The following is a 15,598-nucleotide window of genomic DNA, read 5'->3' as shown; positions in this document are numbered from 1 at the left end:
GTGCGTGTTAACACCCCGCCAGCGGCATTCTGGGCCCGGTGTAGATGTGATCCCTGTGCCTGGTGCGTGTTAACACTTCGCCAGCGGCATTCTGGGCCCGGTGTAGATGTGATCCCTGTGCCTAGTGCGTGTTAACACTCCGCCAGAGGGATTCTGGGCCCATTGTAGATGTGATCCCTGTGACTGGTGCGTGTTAACACTTCGCCAGCGGCATTCTGGGCCCGGTGTAGATGTGATCCCTGTGCCTAGTGCGTGTTAACACTCCGCCAGAGGGATTCTGGGCCCATTGTAGATGTGATCCCTGTGACTGGTGCGTGTTAACACTTCGCCAGCGGCATTCTGTGCCCGTTGTAGATGTGATCCCTGTGACTGGTGCGTGTTAACACTCTGCCAGCGGCATTCTGGGCCCGGTGTAGATGTGATCCCTGTGCCTGGTGCATGTTAACACTCTGCCAGCGGCATTCTGGGCCCGGTGTAGATGTGATCCCTGTGCCTGGTGCGTGTTAACACTCCGCCAGAGGGATTCTGGGCCCATTGTAGATGTGATCCCTGTGACTGGTGCGTGTTAACACTCTGCCAGCAGCATTCTGGGCCCGGTGTAGATGTGATCCCTGTGCCTGGTGCGTGTTAACACTCCGCCAGCGGCATTCTGGGCCCGGTGTAGATGTGATCCCTGTGCCTGGTGCGTGTTAACACTCCGCCAGCGGCATTCTGGGCCCAGAAAAGGTTTTTCCTCTGTCTCAATGTATTTTTTTTTTTCTTCGTTCTAATTTGGTCTTTGATTTCGCGGGCCTAGTTAAGGAGTGGGAATTAAATACTTTGTGTGTTTGTCGATGGTGTTTTGTTGTATTTTGCCTAGGACCTCGAGTGTTAGTTCCTGTGGGGGCAGAATGTGGGTTGCTGTGTCTATAAGGGTGAAGTGTGATTTAATATAATTTTACTTGTCTATAATATATTCTTCTTTTGTGTTCCCATGAGAACTATAGTGCTGGTTGTCCTAGTGTGATTATTTTCTTAGGTGTGTTTTAGCTTTACGCAAATAAATTTTTCATCAGCCCCAATATTGTTCCTTTATTCAAATAGCCTGCAATGGTAATAGCGTCTATATTGGTGGAGATTCGCTAGGTTAACGGTGGGAGCTGTGTTTCTCGCCCCTTGTGCGGGTCACACGAGGAAGATGTGTGTGTCAGTAACGCGCTCTGGCCCCATCCCTGCTAGGCGAAGCAATGAAATATACAGCAAATTATCGTCGCTACACCGCTGGCTGTCGGAATGGTGCCCAATAAACGATGTGGGTTATATAGAAAATTGACAAATGTTTGGGGGTAGGCCTGGGCTTTTGAAGAGGGATGGTATTCACCCCTCATGGGCTAGTGCCGTGCTCCTGTCCAAAAGCATAGCTCATAGTCTCCAGGCAAATCGCTGACTAGCCAGAGCCAAGTCCAGGCGGCAGGCAAACAAGCATAACCGACCGCCTGCTAGTCGCTTAGAGTCGTCACCTATGGTTAATTTTTCTGGGACTGTGTATGTTCCCCTCACTTTTAATCGTGGAGGTCTATTCCACCGTAGTGTATGTGATAATGGGGGTGGCATGGTGGTGCAGTGGTTAGCACTGTAGCCTCACACCTCTGGATCCCAGGTTTGAGTTTCCGCCTGGGTCACATGTGTGTGGAGTTTGCATGTTCTCCTCATGTTGTCGTGGGGTTTCCTCCAGATACTCCGGCTTCCCCTCACAGTCCAAAAACATGCTGAGGCTAATGGGACTTGCTAAATTGCCCGTAGGAGTGCATGTGTGAGTGAATGGTGTGTGAGTGTGCCCTGCGATGGGCTGGCCCCCCATCCTGGGTTGTTCCCTGCCTCGTTCCCATTGCTTCCGGGATAGGCTCCGGACCCCCCGCGACCCAGTAGGATAAGCGGTTTGGAAAATGGATGGATGTCATAATAACTTAATAATAATTAAACCAAATCCATTATTAGATAATAGGTGTAATGCAAAGCTAAAACTTTTGAATGGCTTCAAAACTGGCTTCTAAGGCGCTACTGATAAATGAAATAATTACTGACTTTAGTCTTGGTCCTAATGCCTTACAGAGACCTGGCTTAGACCGAATGAATTCATGGCAGTAAATGAATCTACTCCAGCTGATTACAGCATAACCCTTGACCAGATGGCAAAGGTGCTGGTGCTGCTGCAATATTTCAGTCTATCATAGGAATGTCTGAGCAAAGTGCTTATAGCTTTAGAACATCTGAAATTCTTCTTCTTAGTCTTGCTGACTCATCTCTTCGTAGTTCTTCACCTCCAATCACCATTGTTATTGTATATAGACAGCCTGGTCCCTAACCTCCAATCACCATAGTTACTGTGTATAGACCGCCTGGTTCCCAACCTCCAATCACCATTATTATTGTGTATAGACCACCTGGTCCCTAACCTCCAATCACCATCGTTATTTTTTAAAGATTGTCGAGTCTATAGTAATTTTCTTAAGGAGTTTGCAGATTTATTGTGATCTTTCTTCTTAGTCTTGCTGACTTCCTCTCGTCTCGTCTAGTCTACTGTCTTATACTTGAGAGACTCTCTCAGCCCTGCTCTCCAAACTACGAAAAACGATGGATTTGATCAGCTGGTCTCTCAACGCAATTGACACCATGTTCTTGACGAGAAGCCTAGGTTCGGGGGAACCTGACTGTCCGGCGGGAACGTATGCTGCTGGCTACACGATGGACGGATGGGAGCGGTGGAGGGTCGTGTGCCTGGCAGCTCTTTCCGTGGAGGACATTGAAGACATCTACCTATTCGGAACCATGATTACAGGTATTATGCTGATTGGATTAGGCATTGCCCTGGTTTATCAAAGATTGAAGAAGACGGTGACAGCCGCTCAAAGCCCCACTAGGCTGGCTGGAATGATTGATGGAGTGGGCAGAGCTGTTAGCACTCAGACTGTGAAACTGGATATGGAGAAGCTCACAGCTTTGCAAAACTTATTGGATGGCAGAGACCAGCGTGGACATTAGTGGAGCTGGAAATTACAGCTTCTCGTACGGAAACCCAAACAACCCTATTCTATCAGGTTTTGGCTCCCCCCAATCAGCACTGGCCTCGGCCAAGGCCGCTGCTGAACTAACAACTCCCCCTGAAGAACAAGGCAGTGAGACTCTCTTGCATTCCTCTCCCCCGATCCCAAGTACTTACCGCTCCCTCCCCCCATCCAACACCTTTGCCGCTTCATACCCCCAGCGTGAACAGGCGGGTCTGTTGACCAGCGCTTGTATGGCTGCAGGACCGGATGGCTGTCTGTCTCTGCTGGACTACCTCCACCACCCCTTTTCCCCCACCCGTTGCAAGTCGTGTCATTTTTATGTTGTAAGGTGTAGTGCCATCATGTGCTTATGTTGCTGAGGTGTTTTTTTCGGTTCCCACAATGTCCTCCCCACTGGAGTACAGCCTGGGGGCTGTTTTTTTATTATTCTCCTCCTCTCTCCTCATGTTATTCTGTTTCTTTTCTTCTCTCTTCCCGTCTCCCGACCGGTCTACCCCCTACTGTGATGTTTGTGTATATGTATGGTCGGGTTGATGGCCAGTTTTTTTCGCTGGTACTCGTGACTAGTGACATGGTATATTGCAACAGCAATAAAGGGTTTCATCAAATCAAATCAAATCAAATCAATTCTAGTTCTTCACCTCCAATCACCATTGTTATTGTGTATAGACTGCCTGGTCCCTAACCTCCAATCACCATAGTTACTGTGTATAGACCGCCTGGTTCCCAACCTCCAATCACTACCTGGTCCCTAACCTCCAAGAACTATCTTTTAAAGATTGTCTAGTCTATAGTAATTTTCTTAAGGAGTTTGCAGATTTTTTTAGCAAACCTGGTGGTCACTACTGCCAAAGCCATGATTGTTGGCTATTTTAATATTCACACGGAGAATGACAGTGATCCTTTAACAACAACATTTGCTGCTATTCTAGACCCTGAAGATGTATGTTAGAATGCAGTCGGCCTACTCATGCATGTAACCACACCCTGGAATTGATTCTTAGCCATGGTGTCTGTTAGGTTGAAGAAACTGTTATTAATCATTTTGTTATCATTCCTGTATGATTAGCTATGAGTGTAAATATGTATATACATTATTTTGTCTTCTTCTAACCTCATACTCTAGATTATATTAATAATAGTATTTAGCTGCACGTACCCTGAGTATGTGCTCAACAGCTGTACACTTAGGTAAAAAACTTTTCTTGTTCTCACCTCCCTATTCTGCATGACTCTTGCGCCTCCCACTGACTATAAATAAAGGAGTCAAGGGGAACCACCCTTTGTAACACATTCTGCTGTAGTTTGCATTGCAGAGAGTGTGGGTACCCTTGCAAGTAAAAACTATAAAGTGTGTTGTCTCATAAAAGGTGGAGTTGGGGTGGAAACGCCGGGCGCTTTCCCCAACAGTGTCCTGCTGGAACACATATCTATTATACCACAGAATCCTCTGCTTTCAGATCATTACTTGTTAATGTTTGATATACAGTATAGCCTCCCTTCAGCCCCATCTCCAAAGTACAGTATCAGACGTTAAATTGTCTCATTAACTACAACAACGTTTCTCAACCGACTTCCATAGTCCATCAACCGTACACCTGAAGCCTCGTATGAACTTAAATGGGTAACTGCGAACATGGAGAAATCGCCTTGCAGCACCTAGATCTTGTATCTCCACTTAAGAAGATAAAGCATAGAGATATGGAACCTGCCCCCTGGTTCTCTGATCATACACGTGAACTTAAACAGGCTTCATGCAAGCTAGAGTGCAAATGGCTCAACTGAACTAGACTTTTTCAGATCAGCCTGGAAAGAGCCTCTCTAGGTACAGACACTAATGACTGTGAGATCTGTGTCTCTCTCCAGACTAATTGAAGAGAACAAAAATAATCCTAAATTCCTATTTGAATTTGTGACTAGGTTAACACAGAATTCTTCAACTCGCAGCTCTCACAAGCTTCTAGGAGTGATGACTTTATTAAATTTTCAATGGTAAAAAAGCTAAGATTAGACAGACCATCCAGTGTACGTGTGTAGCTACATACAGCTGCCAGCCTCCTGCTCGTCCTATGCATACTGATAATGTGACCTTTGAATCTTTCCTTCCTATAAAACAATCAAAACTTTTGAGTTTATTTTCCTCCTGCAAATCCTCTGCTAGCCTTCTAGACTCAATTCCTACAAAATTCCTGAAGGAGATTCGACCACTGATTAGCACCACCCTGTTAAATGTCTTAGACTCGTTTCTTAGGCTTGGATATGTTGTTATTAGACCTGTTCTAAAGAAACCAAATCTTGAACCTAGTGATTTAGGAAATTATAGACCAATCTCAAATCTTCCATTCAATTCAAAGATCCTGGGAAAAGCTTGCCAGCTGTCTTTTCTCCTACAGAAAAATAACGCAAATTATTTATATCAGTCTGGCTTTAGACCAAACCACAGCACAGAAACAGCTTCAGTCAAAGTAGTGAATGATTTGCTTATGGCTTCTGACAGTGGCTGTATATCTGTGTTGATATTACTAGACTTAACTGCAGCATTCGATACTGTGGACCATAGTATCCTCTTGGACCGGCTATTCGTTGGCATTAAGGAAACAGCTCTCTCTTGGTTTTGCTCCTATTTAACTGAGCATTATCAGTTTGTCCATGTGAACAATGAATCTTCAAAGATCACTAAAGTCAAGTATGGTGTCCCACAGGGATCAGTGCTGGGCCCCCTACTGTTCACTTTATATATGATACCTCTTTGTAACATTATCAGAAATCATTCTGTTGGGGTTCATTGTCATGCCCATGATTATATATATTTATACTACGGGACCGTTGAATGCTTGAATCTGATTGGCTGACGAACGTTTTGAGGTGTGCAATTATTTTCAGATAAACGCACGGCGAACGTAGTTCCAGGTAGCTCTCTTGACCGCATTACAGTTCCATATCACTTCGCATAGTTAACTGTAATAATATTGCAATAAATAGAAAAATGCAACGAACGAATAAATAATTAAATGAATAAATATGCATGCACAAGCTTTTCTGTCTCATTACTGCAATCACACGTCCTTGCACATGCACACTACGGTTACACACTCACACAAAAACGTGTTGTCAGCACTGCCCTGACGATTTTATCGGTTAGCCTAGTGTAGCAACTTAAAGGCTACACATGACATTTCTCACTAGCGAGGTAATAACAGCGCTACATCTTAAAGCAGACTTACAGTTTAGAGACGGTGCTTCAGAACACTGTTGAGGGACACACAGAGGTAGCCTAATTCATACAAGCTCTCTCTCTCTGTTTCTCTTTCTCTGTGTCTCTGTCTCTCTCGCTCTCTTTCTAATAACTTCATTATTAACTGCATTAGTCTGCTGTCAACGGCTGAAGCCTCCATTGCCAGCTTTAAAATGACGTTTTGGAACTAGCAAAAGAGTCGTTGGATGAGATGCGGAAGAAATAATCCTACTCACAGTAGCGATTTAAGTAGAAAAACCGGACGAATCCCTTGAAATATATAATCTGATCAATGTCTTGAGGTGTGGCAACCGTAGTATAAGCGGAATAATTGACTCTGGGCCGTTGAATTATTAAAAAATAATGCACACCCGCTTCGCGTCGTGGCCGCATTACCACCTCGGGTGTGCATTATTTTTTAATAATTCAACGGCCCGTCGTCAATTATTCCTCACACACACACACACACACACACACACACATGAAAAACACTGAATGGCCTTGCACCAGAATCCCTTAGTAACCTGCTGGCCTTATACAACCCTCCTCGCTTTCTTCGTTCTCAAGGAGCAGGATATCTGTTAGTATCAGGGTAGAAAGAGCTACGGCAGGCTCCAGAGCTTTCTGTTATAGAGCTGATCAGCTGTGGAATGGTCTCCCACCAGATGTGTGGGTTTCAGGCTCACTCTCAATATTCAAGTCTAGACTAAAAACTCACCTGTTTAGTTTAGCGTATAGGGACTCTAGTTCTAGCTCTAGCTAACTCCTCACTCCCAGTCAGACCTATAGTGTGAGGTGTAGAGCTGGGTGGGGATCGGTGCCATTGGCTTTGGATAAACTGGACTGTCAGTGCTGTTGTAGGACTTGAACTAATGTTAATGTGAATACATTTTCATGCTCCCCGGTTGCCCAGAGGAGGATGGGGTCCCCTTCCAAGTCTAGGTTCCTCTCAAGGTTTCTTCCTGCTAGAGGGAGTTTTTCCTTACCACTGTCGCCTCAGGCTTGCTTGGTTGCGGTTCGGGCCAGTTATATGTAAAGTGCTTTGTGACAGTGACTGTTCATAAAAGCGCTATATAAATAAAATTGAATTGAACTGAATTGCTGTCACTCTAGCTTCACACCCCCTTGTGGAATTGGAGTGCTGACATTTCAGGGACCCCCCATGCCTGCGTTCCCACCTGCCTCTCCCTCCTACTTATGCTGCCATAGCCATATCTGCTGGAGCTTACATACTGCACTCGTCTAACTCTTTGCACTGCATTGGGTCTCCCCTACTTTGGCTAATTGCACATTTTATTTCCCCTCCTCCTCCTGGGCTATGCTGCCTGGAGACCCCAAATTATCAAGATATCCTGCCTACCCTGCTGCCTGCGACATCTCCACTACCTGTAACACCTTTCCGGCCTGCTCGCCCTTCTGCCTGTGACGCCCTTCCGGCCTGCTCGCCCTTCTGCCTGTGACGCCCTTCCGGCCTGCTCGCCCTTCTCCCTGTGACGCCCTTCCGGCCTGCTCGCCCTTCTCCCTGTGACGCCCTTCCGGCCTGCTCACCCTTCTCCCTGTGACGCCCTTCCGGCCTGCTCGCCCTTCTGCCTGTGACGCCCTTCCGGCCTGCTGGCCCCTTCTGCCTGTGACGCCCTTCCGGCCTGCTGCCCTTCTGCCTGTGACGCCCTTCCGGCCTGCTGCCCTTCTGCCTGTGACGCCCTTCCGGCCTGCTGCCCTTCTGCCTGTGACGCCCTTCCGGCCTGCTCGCCCCTTCTGCCTGTGATGCTCACCCTTCTGCCTGTGACGTCCTTCCGGCCTGCTCGCCCTTCTGCCTGTGACGCCCTTCCGGCCTGCTCGCCCCTTCTGCCTGTGACGCCCTTCCGGCCTGCTCGCCCCTTCTGCCTGTGATGCTCACCCTTCTGCCTGTGACGCCCTTCCGGCCTGCTCGCCCCTTCTGCCTGTGATGCTCACCCTTCTGCCTGTGACGCCCTTCCGGCCTGCTCGCCCCTTCTGCCTGTGATGCTCGCCCTTCTGCCTGTGACGCCCTTCCGGCCTGCACGCCCCTTCTGCCTGTGATGCTCACCCTTCTGCCTGTGACGCCCTTCCGGCCTGCTCGCCCCTTCTGCCTGTGATGCTCACCCTTCTGCCTGTGACGTCCTTCCGGCCTGTCGCCCTTCTGCCTGTGATGCTCACCCTTCTGCCTGTGACGTCCTTCCGGCCTGTCGCCCTTCTGCCTGTGACGTCCTTCCGGCCTGCTCACCCTTCTGCCTGTGACTGCTGCTGTACTACTGTTCGCCCTGCCATCTAAAGTGGCTCCAGCACTTGCCTGTCATCACCTCCGTGTCCCCTGCTTTGTGACTCAAATGTTGAGATTGAGACAATGTGAATTGAGATTTCACCATCTTGATCATTTGACTTCCTCTGCTCCCCCCTGGAGGATGGGCTCCCCCTTTGGGTCTGGTTAGGGTTAGGGCTTCCTCTGCTGCCCGCTGGAGGATGGGCTCCCCCTTTGGGTCTGGTTAGGGTTAGGGCTTCCTCTGCTGCCTCCTGGAGGATGGGCTCCCCCTCTGAATCTGGTTCCTCCTAAGGTTTCTTCCTTCTAGGGAGCTTTTCCTTGCCACTGTTCCCTTTTGACTTTCTCACTGAGCACTTTGCTGTAAAGCACTTTGAGAGAATGTAATGTGGAAACACGCTGTATAAATAAAACTGAATTGAAATTGCATTCTGTGTTTGGGTGGAACTCATTAAATTTATATTTATTACGATATTTTTAAACCAAAATAACACATATATATATATTTCACTTACCACCCATCCCTAATCAACAATACACTTATCGGAGAGCTATCAGTCCTGTGAAAAAGGCTTTTCGAAGAAATGTTTGTTTGAATGATTTATGAATAATGATGCTTCATTCATCCCCATGGGGAAATTGTCTTTTCGCCCCTCCCATATTGCTCTCCAAGAGACACACGACACATATACAGGTGAGAGGAAGTTTGGGGTCACAGCATAGGGTCAGCCAGCATCCAGCCCCCTGCAGCTCAAGGACCCAGTGATGAGATCACTCTGCCGGCCAGGAGATCTGAACCAGCGACCTTCCGCTCATGGACAGAGTCGAACCCAAAAAGTCATGCACCACACCCAGAATTTACAGAAATGCTTCCTACAGCATCCAGAACTGAAAAGAATATGAGTCGTTTTCCGACTACTAATGAAACCTGGACCATTATGTATGAGGCTGCATCTTTGGTTATTTGTTACACAAAGGATGGTCATGGAAATCTTGTCTTTTTTGTTTTTACTACATCAATAACTTCAGTTAATATCCATCCATCCATTTTCCAAACTGCTTATCCTGCCGGGTCGCGGGGGTCCGGAGCCTATCCCGGAAGCAATGGGCACAAGACAGGGAACAACCCAGGATAGGGGGCCAGCCCATCGCAGGGCACACTCACACACCAGTCACTCTTACACACAATTTAGTAACACCAATCAGCCTCAGCATGTCTTTGGACTGTGGGGGGAAACCAGAGGAAACCCAGGCGGAGACTCAAACCCGGGTCCCAGGGGTGTGAGGAAACAGTGCGAATCACTGCACCACCATGCCGCCCCCCTCACCCTAACCCTAACCACTGCACCACCATGCTGCCCCCCTCACCCTAACCACTGCACCACCATGCTGCCCCCCTCACCCTAACCCTAACCACTGCACCACCATGCTGCCCCCCTCACCCTAACCCTAACCACTGCACCACCATGCTGCCCCCCTCACCCTAACCCTAATCACTGCACCACCATGCCGCCCCCCTCACCCTAACCCTAACCACTGCACCACCATGCCGCCCCCCTCACCCTAACCCTAACCACTGCACCACCATGCCGCCCCCCTCACCCTAACCCTAACCACTGCACCACCATGCTGCCCCCCTCACCCTAACCCTAACCACTGCACCACCATGCTGCCCCCCTCACCCTAACCCTAACCACTGCACCACCATGCCGCCCCCCTCACCCTAAACCTAACCACTGCACCACCATGCTGCCCCCACTTCAGTTAATATAAAGTCTAAAAATCCTAGTTATTGATACGAGGGTAAAAAATTATACATATATTTTATATTTTAAAGAATCTTAATCTTTATACTGCCAGACTAGATGTGTCATCACACCCTCAGCCAGGTGCAGCTGTGGCCAGCAGAGGCCGCCAGTGAGCAGCCAGAGACAGCAGTCATACAGAAGCTCCCAGCTCTGGGCTCCATCACATGAACACACCTGCTGACAATAACACTCACATACCACTTATACACCCTGTGGATAAAGAGCCCTCACTGCTTCTATAGCAGGTTAGGATGCTGTGCCTGTGATCAGAAGGCAGCCTGGATGGGAACGGAAAGGTCACTTTTTGGTTTGTTACTACATCACTACCTTCAGTCATTATAAAGTCTGTGGTCCAGATTAGCTACTGCTATAGAAACAGCTGCAGTCGAGATTATCAAAATAATAATATTCATCAGACATTTCAAATAATATTCATATATTACTGCCAGACCAGACATGATTTCCCATCCCCACGTCACTTACAGAGCCGTCCTGGAGTTCTTGACCACAGGCAGCAGCCTCCAGTGCTCTTCATCTGATCTGATGTATTTCTTCATATCAAACACATCCAGCTCCTCATCTGACACCAGCATCACAAAGGCCAGAGCTGAGTACTGTGCAGGTGAGAGGTCATCTGCTGAAAGGCTTCCTGAATTCAGGTATCTTTCTACATCATTTACTAGAGAATTGTCACCCAGTTCAACCAGACAGTGGAACAGGTTAATAGTCCTTTCAGGGGATATATTCTCCTCTATTTTCTCCCTGATGTATTTGGCTGTTTTACAAATGTTATGTGAGCTGATTCTTGTCTGTCCCAGTAGTCTTTGTAACAGAGTCTTACTGGAGTGTGTTGAGAGGCCCAGGAGGAAGCGGAGGTAGAGGTCCAAGTGTCCATTCTTGCTCTCTAATGCCTGATCCACTGCAGTCTTCAGCAGGTCATCTGATGAGTTTGACAGAAACACGTATAAAGCAGCGAGATACTCCTGGATGCTCAGATGCACAAAGCAGTACACCTTCTCCTGATACAGCCCATATTCCTCTTTAAAGACTTCTGTGCACACTCCAGAGTAAACTGAAGCTTCAGTGACATCAATGCCATTCTCTGTCAGATCTTGCTCATAAAATATGAGATAGCCTTTCTCAAGGTTGTCAAAAGCCAGTTTACCAAGTTTCAAAAAGAATTTGTTGCTGTATTCCTTAAGCTCGGTTTCACAGTTCTTCATATACTTGTCATTTTTTAAACTGGACTGAAAGATCATGAAGTGTGTGTACATTTCAGTCAGAGTCCCTGGAATTTCCCTCCTGTCAGTCTCACTAAAAAGCCTCTCAAGGACAGTGCCTGAAATCCAGCAGAACACAGGTATGTGGCACATGATGAAGAGGCTCCTTGATGATTTCACATGTTTGATAATCCTGCTGGCCAGACTCTGATCCCTGAATCTCCTCCTGAAATACTCCTCCTTCTGGGCATCACTGAACCCTCGTATCTCTGTCATCCGGTGGAGGCACTCAGGAGGTATCTGATTGGATGCTGCTGGCCGGGAGGTTATCCAGAGGAGAGCGGATGGAAGCAGATCCCCCTTAATGAGGTTAGTCAACAGCACATCCAGTGACATTTTCGTTGTTACATCAAACCAGCTCTCATTGTTCTGAAAATCTAGAGGAAGGCGACACTCATCCAGACCATCAAAGATGAACAAGACTTTGTACCTAAACAGCTCAGTGGATTGAAATGATTTCAGTTCTGGGACAAAGCGGTGAAGTAGTTCAATCAGACTGTATTCATCCTTAATCAAATTCAGGACCCGGAAAGGAAGAGCAAATATGAAGTGAACATCCTGGTTTGCTTTTCCTTCTGCCCAGTCGAGAATAAATTTCTGCACGGAGACTGTTTTCCCGATACCTGCCACTCCTTTAGTGAGTACGGTTCTAATAGGTGTCCTACGCCCACATGAGGGTATAAATATATCATTGCACTTGACTGTAGTATCTTCTGTTTGCCTTTTCTTGGATGCTATTTCAATCTGTCTCACTTCATGTTCATCATTGACTCCTCCAGTCCCACCTTCAGTTATGTAGAGTTCTGTGTAAATCTCACTGAGAAGTGTTGGCTGTCCTCCCTTAGCTTTCCCTTCAAATACACGCTCACATTTCTTCTTCAGGTTACATTTCATCGTGCTGGACATGAGCTCCCCTGAAGAAAAATGAGAGAAAAATTCACTAATTCTCAACATGATCCTGACCAGTGTGGTAGGAGGATTAAAACACACAACATTAATCCCAACATGACGACCTTAACCCCTACACAGCCCTAACCTTAACCATCAGCTACCAAACAAAATGAGACTTTTGGCATGTTCAGTTCTTTGATTGCATTTACAGATGTTAGTGGGGATCTGAGAAATGGTCCCCGCATTATAAATATAACAGGGCATTTTTAATCCCCCACCACCTGCACAGAGACACTTTTTGCTATTTCATTGTATTAAAATTAAGCTTTAAATTCCAGCCCTAGGCGAGCATCACCACCGGCGCCCCCTGCCTGAGACAAAGTGAAACTGGCTGGCAAGTCATTGCCCCCTCAGAAGGTGGAGCCCTAGGAGAGCATCACCACCGGTGCCCCCTGTCTGAGGCAAAGTGAAATTGTCTGGCAAGTCATTGCCCCCTCAGAAGGTGGTGCCCTAGGAGAGCATCACCACCGGTGCCCCCTGTCTGAGGCAAAGTGAAATTGTCTGGCAAGTCATTGCCCCCTCAGAAGGTGGTGCCCTAGGAGAGCATCACCACCGGCGCCCCCTGCCTGAGGCAAAGTGAAATTGGCTGGCAAGTCGGCGCCCCCTCAGAAGGTGGAGCCCTAGGAGAGCATCACCACCGGCGCCCCCTGCCTGAGGCAAAGTGAAATTGGCTGGCAAGTCATTGCCCCCTCAGAAGGTGGAGCCCTAGGAGAGCATCACCACCGGCGCCCCTGCCTGAGGCAAAGTGAAATTGGCTGGCAAGTCATTGCCCCCTCAGAAGGTGGTGCCCTAGGAGAGCATCACCACCGGCGCCCCCTGCCTGAGGCAAAGTGAAATTGGCTGGCAAGTCATTGCCCCCTCAGAAGGTGGTGCCCTAGGAGAGCATCACCACCAGCGCCCCCTGCCTGAGGCAAAGTGAAATTGGCTGGCAAGTCATTGCCCCCTCAGAAGGTGGTGCCCTAGGAGAGCATCACCACCGGCGCCCCCTGCCTGAGGCAAAGTGAAATTGGCTGGCAAGTCATTGCCCCCTCAGAAGGTGGTGCCCTAGGAGAGCATCACCACCGGCGCCCCCTGTCTGAGGCAAAGTGAAATTGGCTGGCAAGTCGATGCCCCCTCAGAAGGTGGAGCCCTAGGCAGCCACCTATGTTGCCTATAGGACTGACCGGCCCTGGCTGGGGGGGCATTAAACCCAGCCAATAACAGCACCTAAGCCAGATTACTTTATGTTTAGAAAGTTATAAACAGCAAGACAAATGACAGCTGGCTGGCATTCATGCACAAAACCTCCTTCAATGAGCACATCGCTCACATGATGATGCTGTTTGCTATGCATATAAGACTAATCAGTAATAAAAATGCAGAGGATTTAAACTATTAGTTAAAAAGGGGGTGGGAACAGAAAAGCATTTTATTTGCCTATTACAGTTTACTACCCTGAGACAGACACAGTGGACGGTTCATGCAGGTGCAGCAGGACACGTTAAAGACAAAGAGTATTTCTGACAATGATGCTGTAGGTTATTCCCCATCCCAAACACCTGAAAAGTATTAACAACTTTCCCTAATGAATTTGTGCTGGGAGTAACTGACATTAATTCTAGCTATTTATTACATTAGCAAATGCTGAATTATCCAAGGTAAGCTAGTAACACTCTGCTGACAGTAACATGGTAATTACTCTGATTAGTGATTATTACCTCTGTCTTTTTCCTGTTTTTCCTCCTCTCTTCTTTTTCTTCCTCTGGCACCGGTAGGCTTCGGTCTTTCTGACATGATAGCGCCTGTTTGAATTAGATACCATTAATTGTATCACACGCTTATCAATCATATCAATGTTACTTACAGCGTGTGATAAGGAGGGGAGGGGGGGGTGCTGGGTAAACCAAAAAAAATCCCTTATTTCATAAGCTTTTTACAATTTCTAAATAATAGTGTAAAATAGTAGTAAATCAATATAGTGAAAGTCAAAATTTTAATTCTCCCCCCTTTTGAATGGACGCCCCCCCCGGCATTTTCCTGTACTGCCTCTGCCACTGGCCGCCCTGATATACAGGGTTCAACACAATGTATTTTTATATAGTGCCTTTCACTACCGAGTCCAAGGTGCTCAACATGGGCACGTTGGGACACATTCCTGCATCATTTATGCAGAATAATTAATAAATACAGAAGAGAGAAGACAAAGAAATAAAAGAAAGAAAGTCAGATGACAACGGAAGAGAGGAACCAAAAACTCTCAAGTAGGGAGAAAAAAAACCTCCGGGGGTCAGAGGTCACCTGGCACTTCTGTCTTCAGCATCAGTATCTAACAAACTGTTCATCATTTCCCATTTATACTACGGGACCGTTGAATGCTTGAATCTGATTGGCTGACGAACGTTCTGAGGTGTGCAATTATTTTCAGGGAAACGCACGGCGAACGTAGTTCCAGGTAGCTCTCTTGACCGCATTACAGTTCCATATCACTTCGCATAGTTAACTGTAATAATATTGCAATAAATAGAAAAATGCAACGAACTAATGTTACCATAGGGCACCAGGACCCTCCAATTTGGTTCCAACTGGTTGTGCTGGTATGAGTGGCTCCACAGACACCCAAACACCCAAGGGTTGGTATCTTACCAATTTATTTTACAACAAGAATAAAAACACACTTTAAAACGCCAAGGCTAGCCGATGGCATACAAAAACGTCATAAAAATTTAGTCCGTTCAGGGCCCACTGTCAGATCAGCGGGGCCAGGCGATGTCCGTGCAACAGATGATCCCCACAAGCCCGGTTCCGTCCGCCCCAGCCTATAAGGGTGACAAACACAAGGCGAGCAAACAGATTCTACCACAGCACGACCCACAATCGCCGTATAGGAATACCGAGGGTATCGCGACAAAGGCACACTACCGCACACTTATCACCCCCACAGGGCACCGCAATAATCACACACACACAAATCGAAACACCCGTACACACCCACTACAAACGACACCATATCACGGTATCCACTA

At 47.4% G+C, this 15,598-nt stretch overlaps 2 protein-coding genes across 2 annotated transcripts in view; both read right to left on the bottom strand.

Moving 5' to 3' along the window:
* LOC125725332 (protein NLRC5-like) overlaps positions 1-15,598 on the bottom strand; it is a 554,938-nt gene that overhangs the window by 243,783 nt on the left and 295,557 nt on the right. The gene's annotated exons all lie outside the window — the stretch shown is intronic.
* The window catches only part of LOC125725336 (NACHT, LRR and PYD domains-containing protein 12-like), a 248,178-nt gene that overhangs the window by 36,629 nt on the left and 195,951 nt on the right, over positions 1-15,598 (bottom strand). Inside the window, exon 7 of the mRNA XM_049002196.1 lies at positions 10,849-12,559. Within this exon, the coding sequence (XP_048858153.1) occupies positions 10,849-12,559 (1,711 nt within the window). The remainder of the gene's footprint in view (positions 1-10,848; positions 12,560-15,598) is intronic.

This window comes from Brienomyrus brachyistius, unplaced genomic scaffold (assembly GCF_023856365.1).
Source record: "Brienomyrus brachyistius isolate T26 unplaced genomic scaffold, BBRACH_0.4 scaffold65, whole genome shotgun sequence".
Classification (NCBI taxonomy): Eukaryota; Metazoa; Chordata; class Actinopteri; order Osteoglossiformes; family Mormyridae; genus Brienomyrus; species Brienomyrus brachyistius.
The sequence above is the reverse complement of the archived record's forward strand: the minus strand, read 5'-3'. Positions and strand labels throughout refer to the sequence as shown.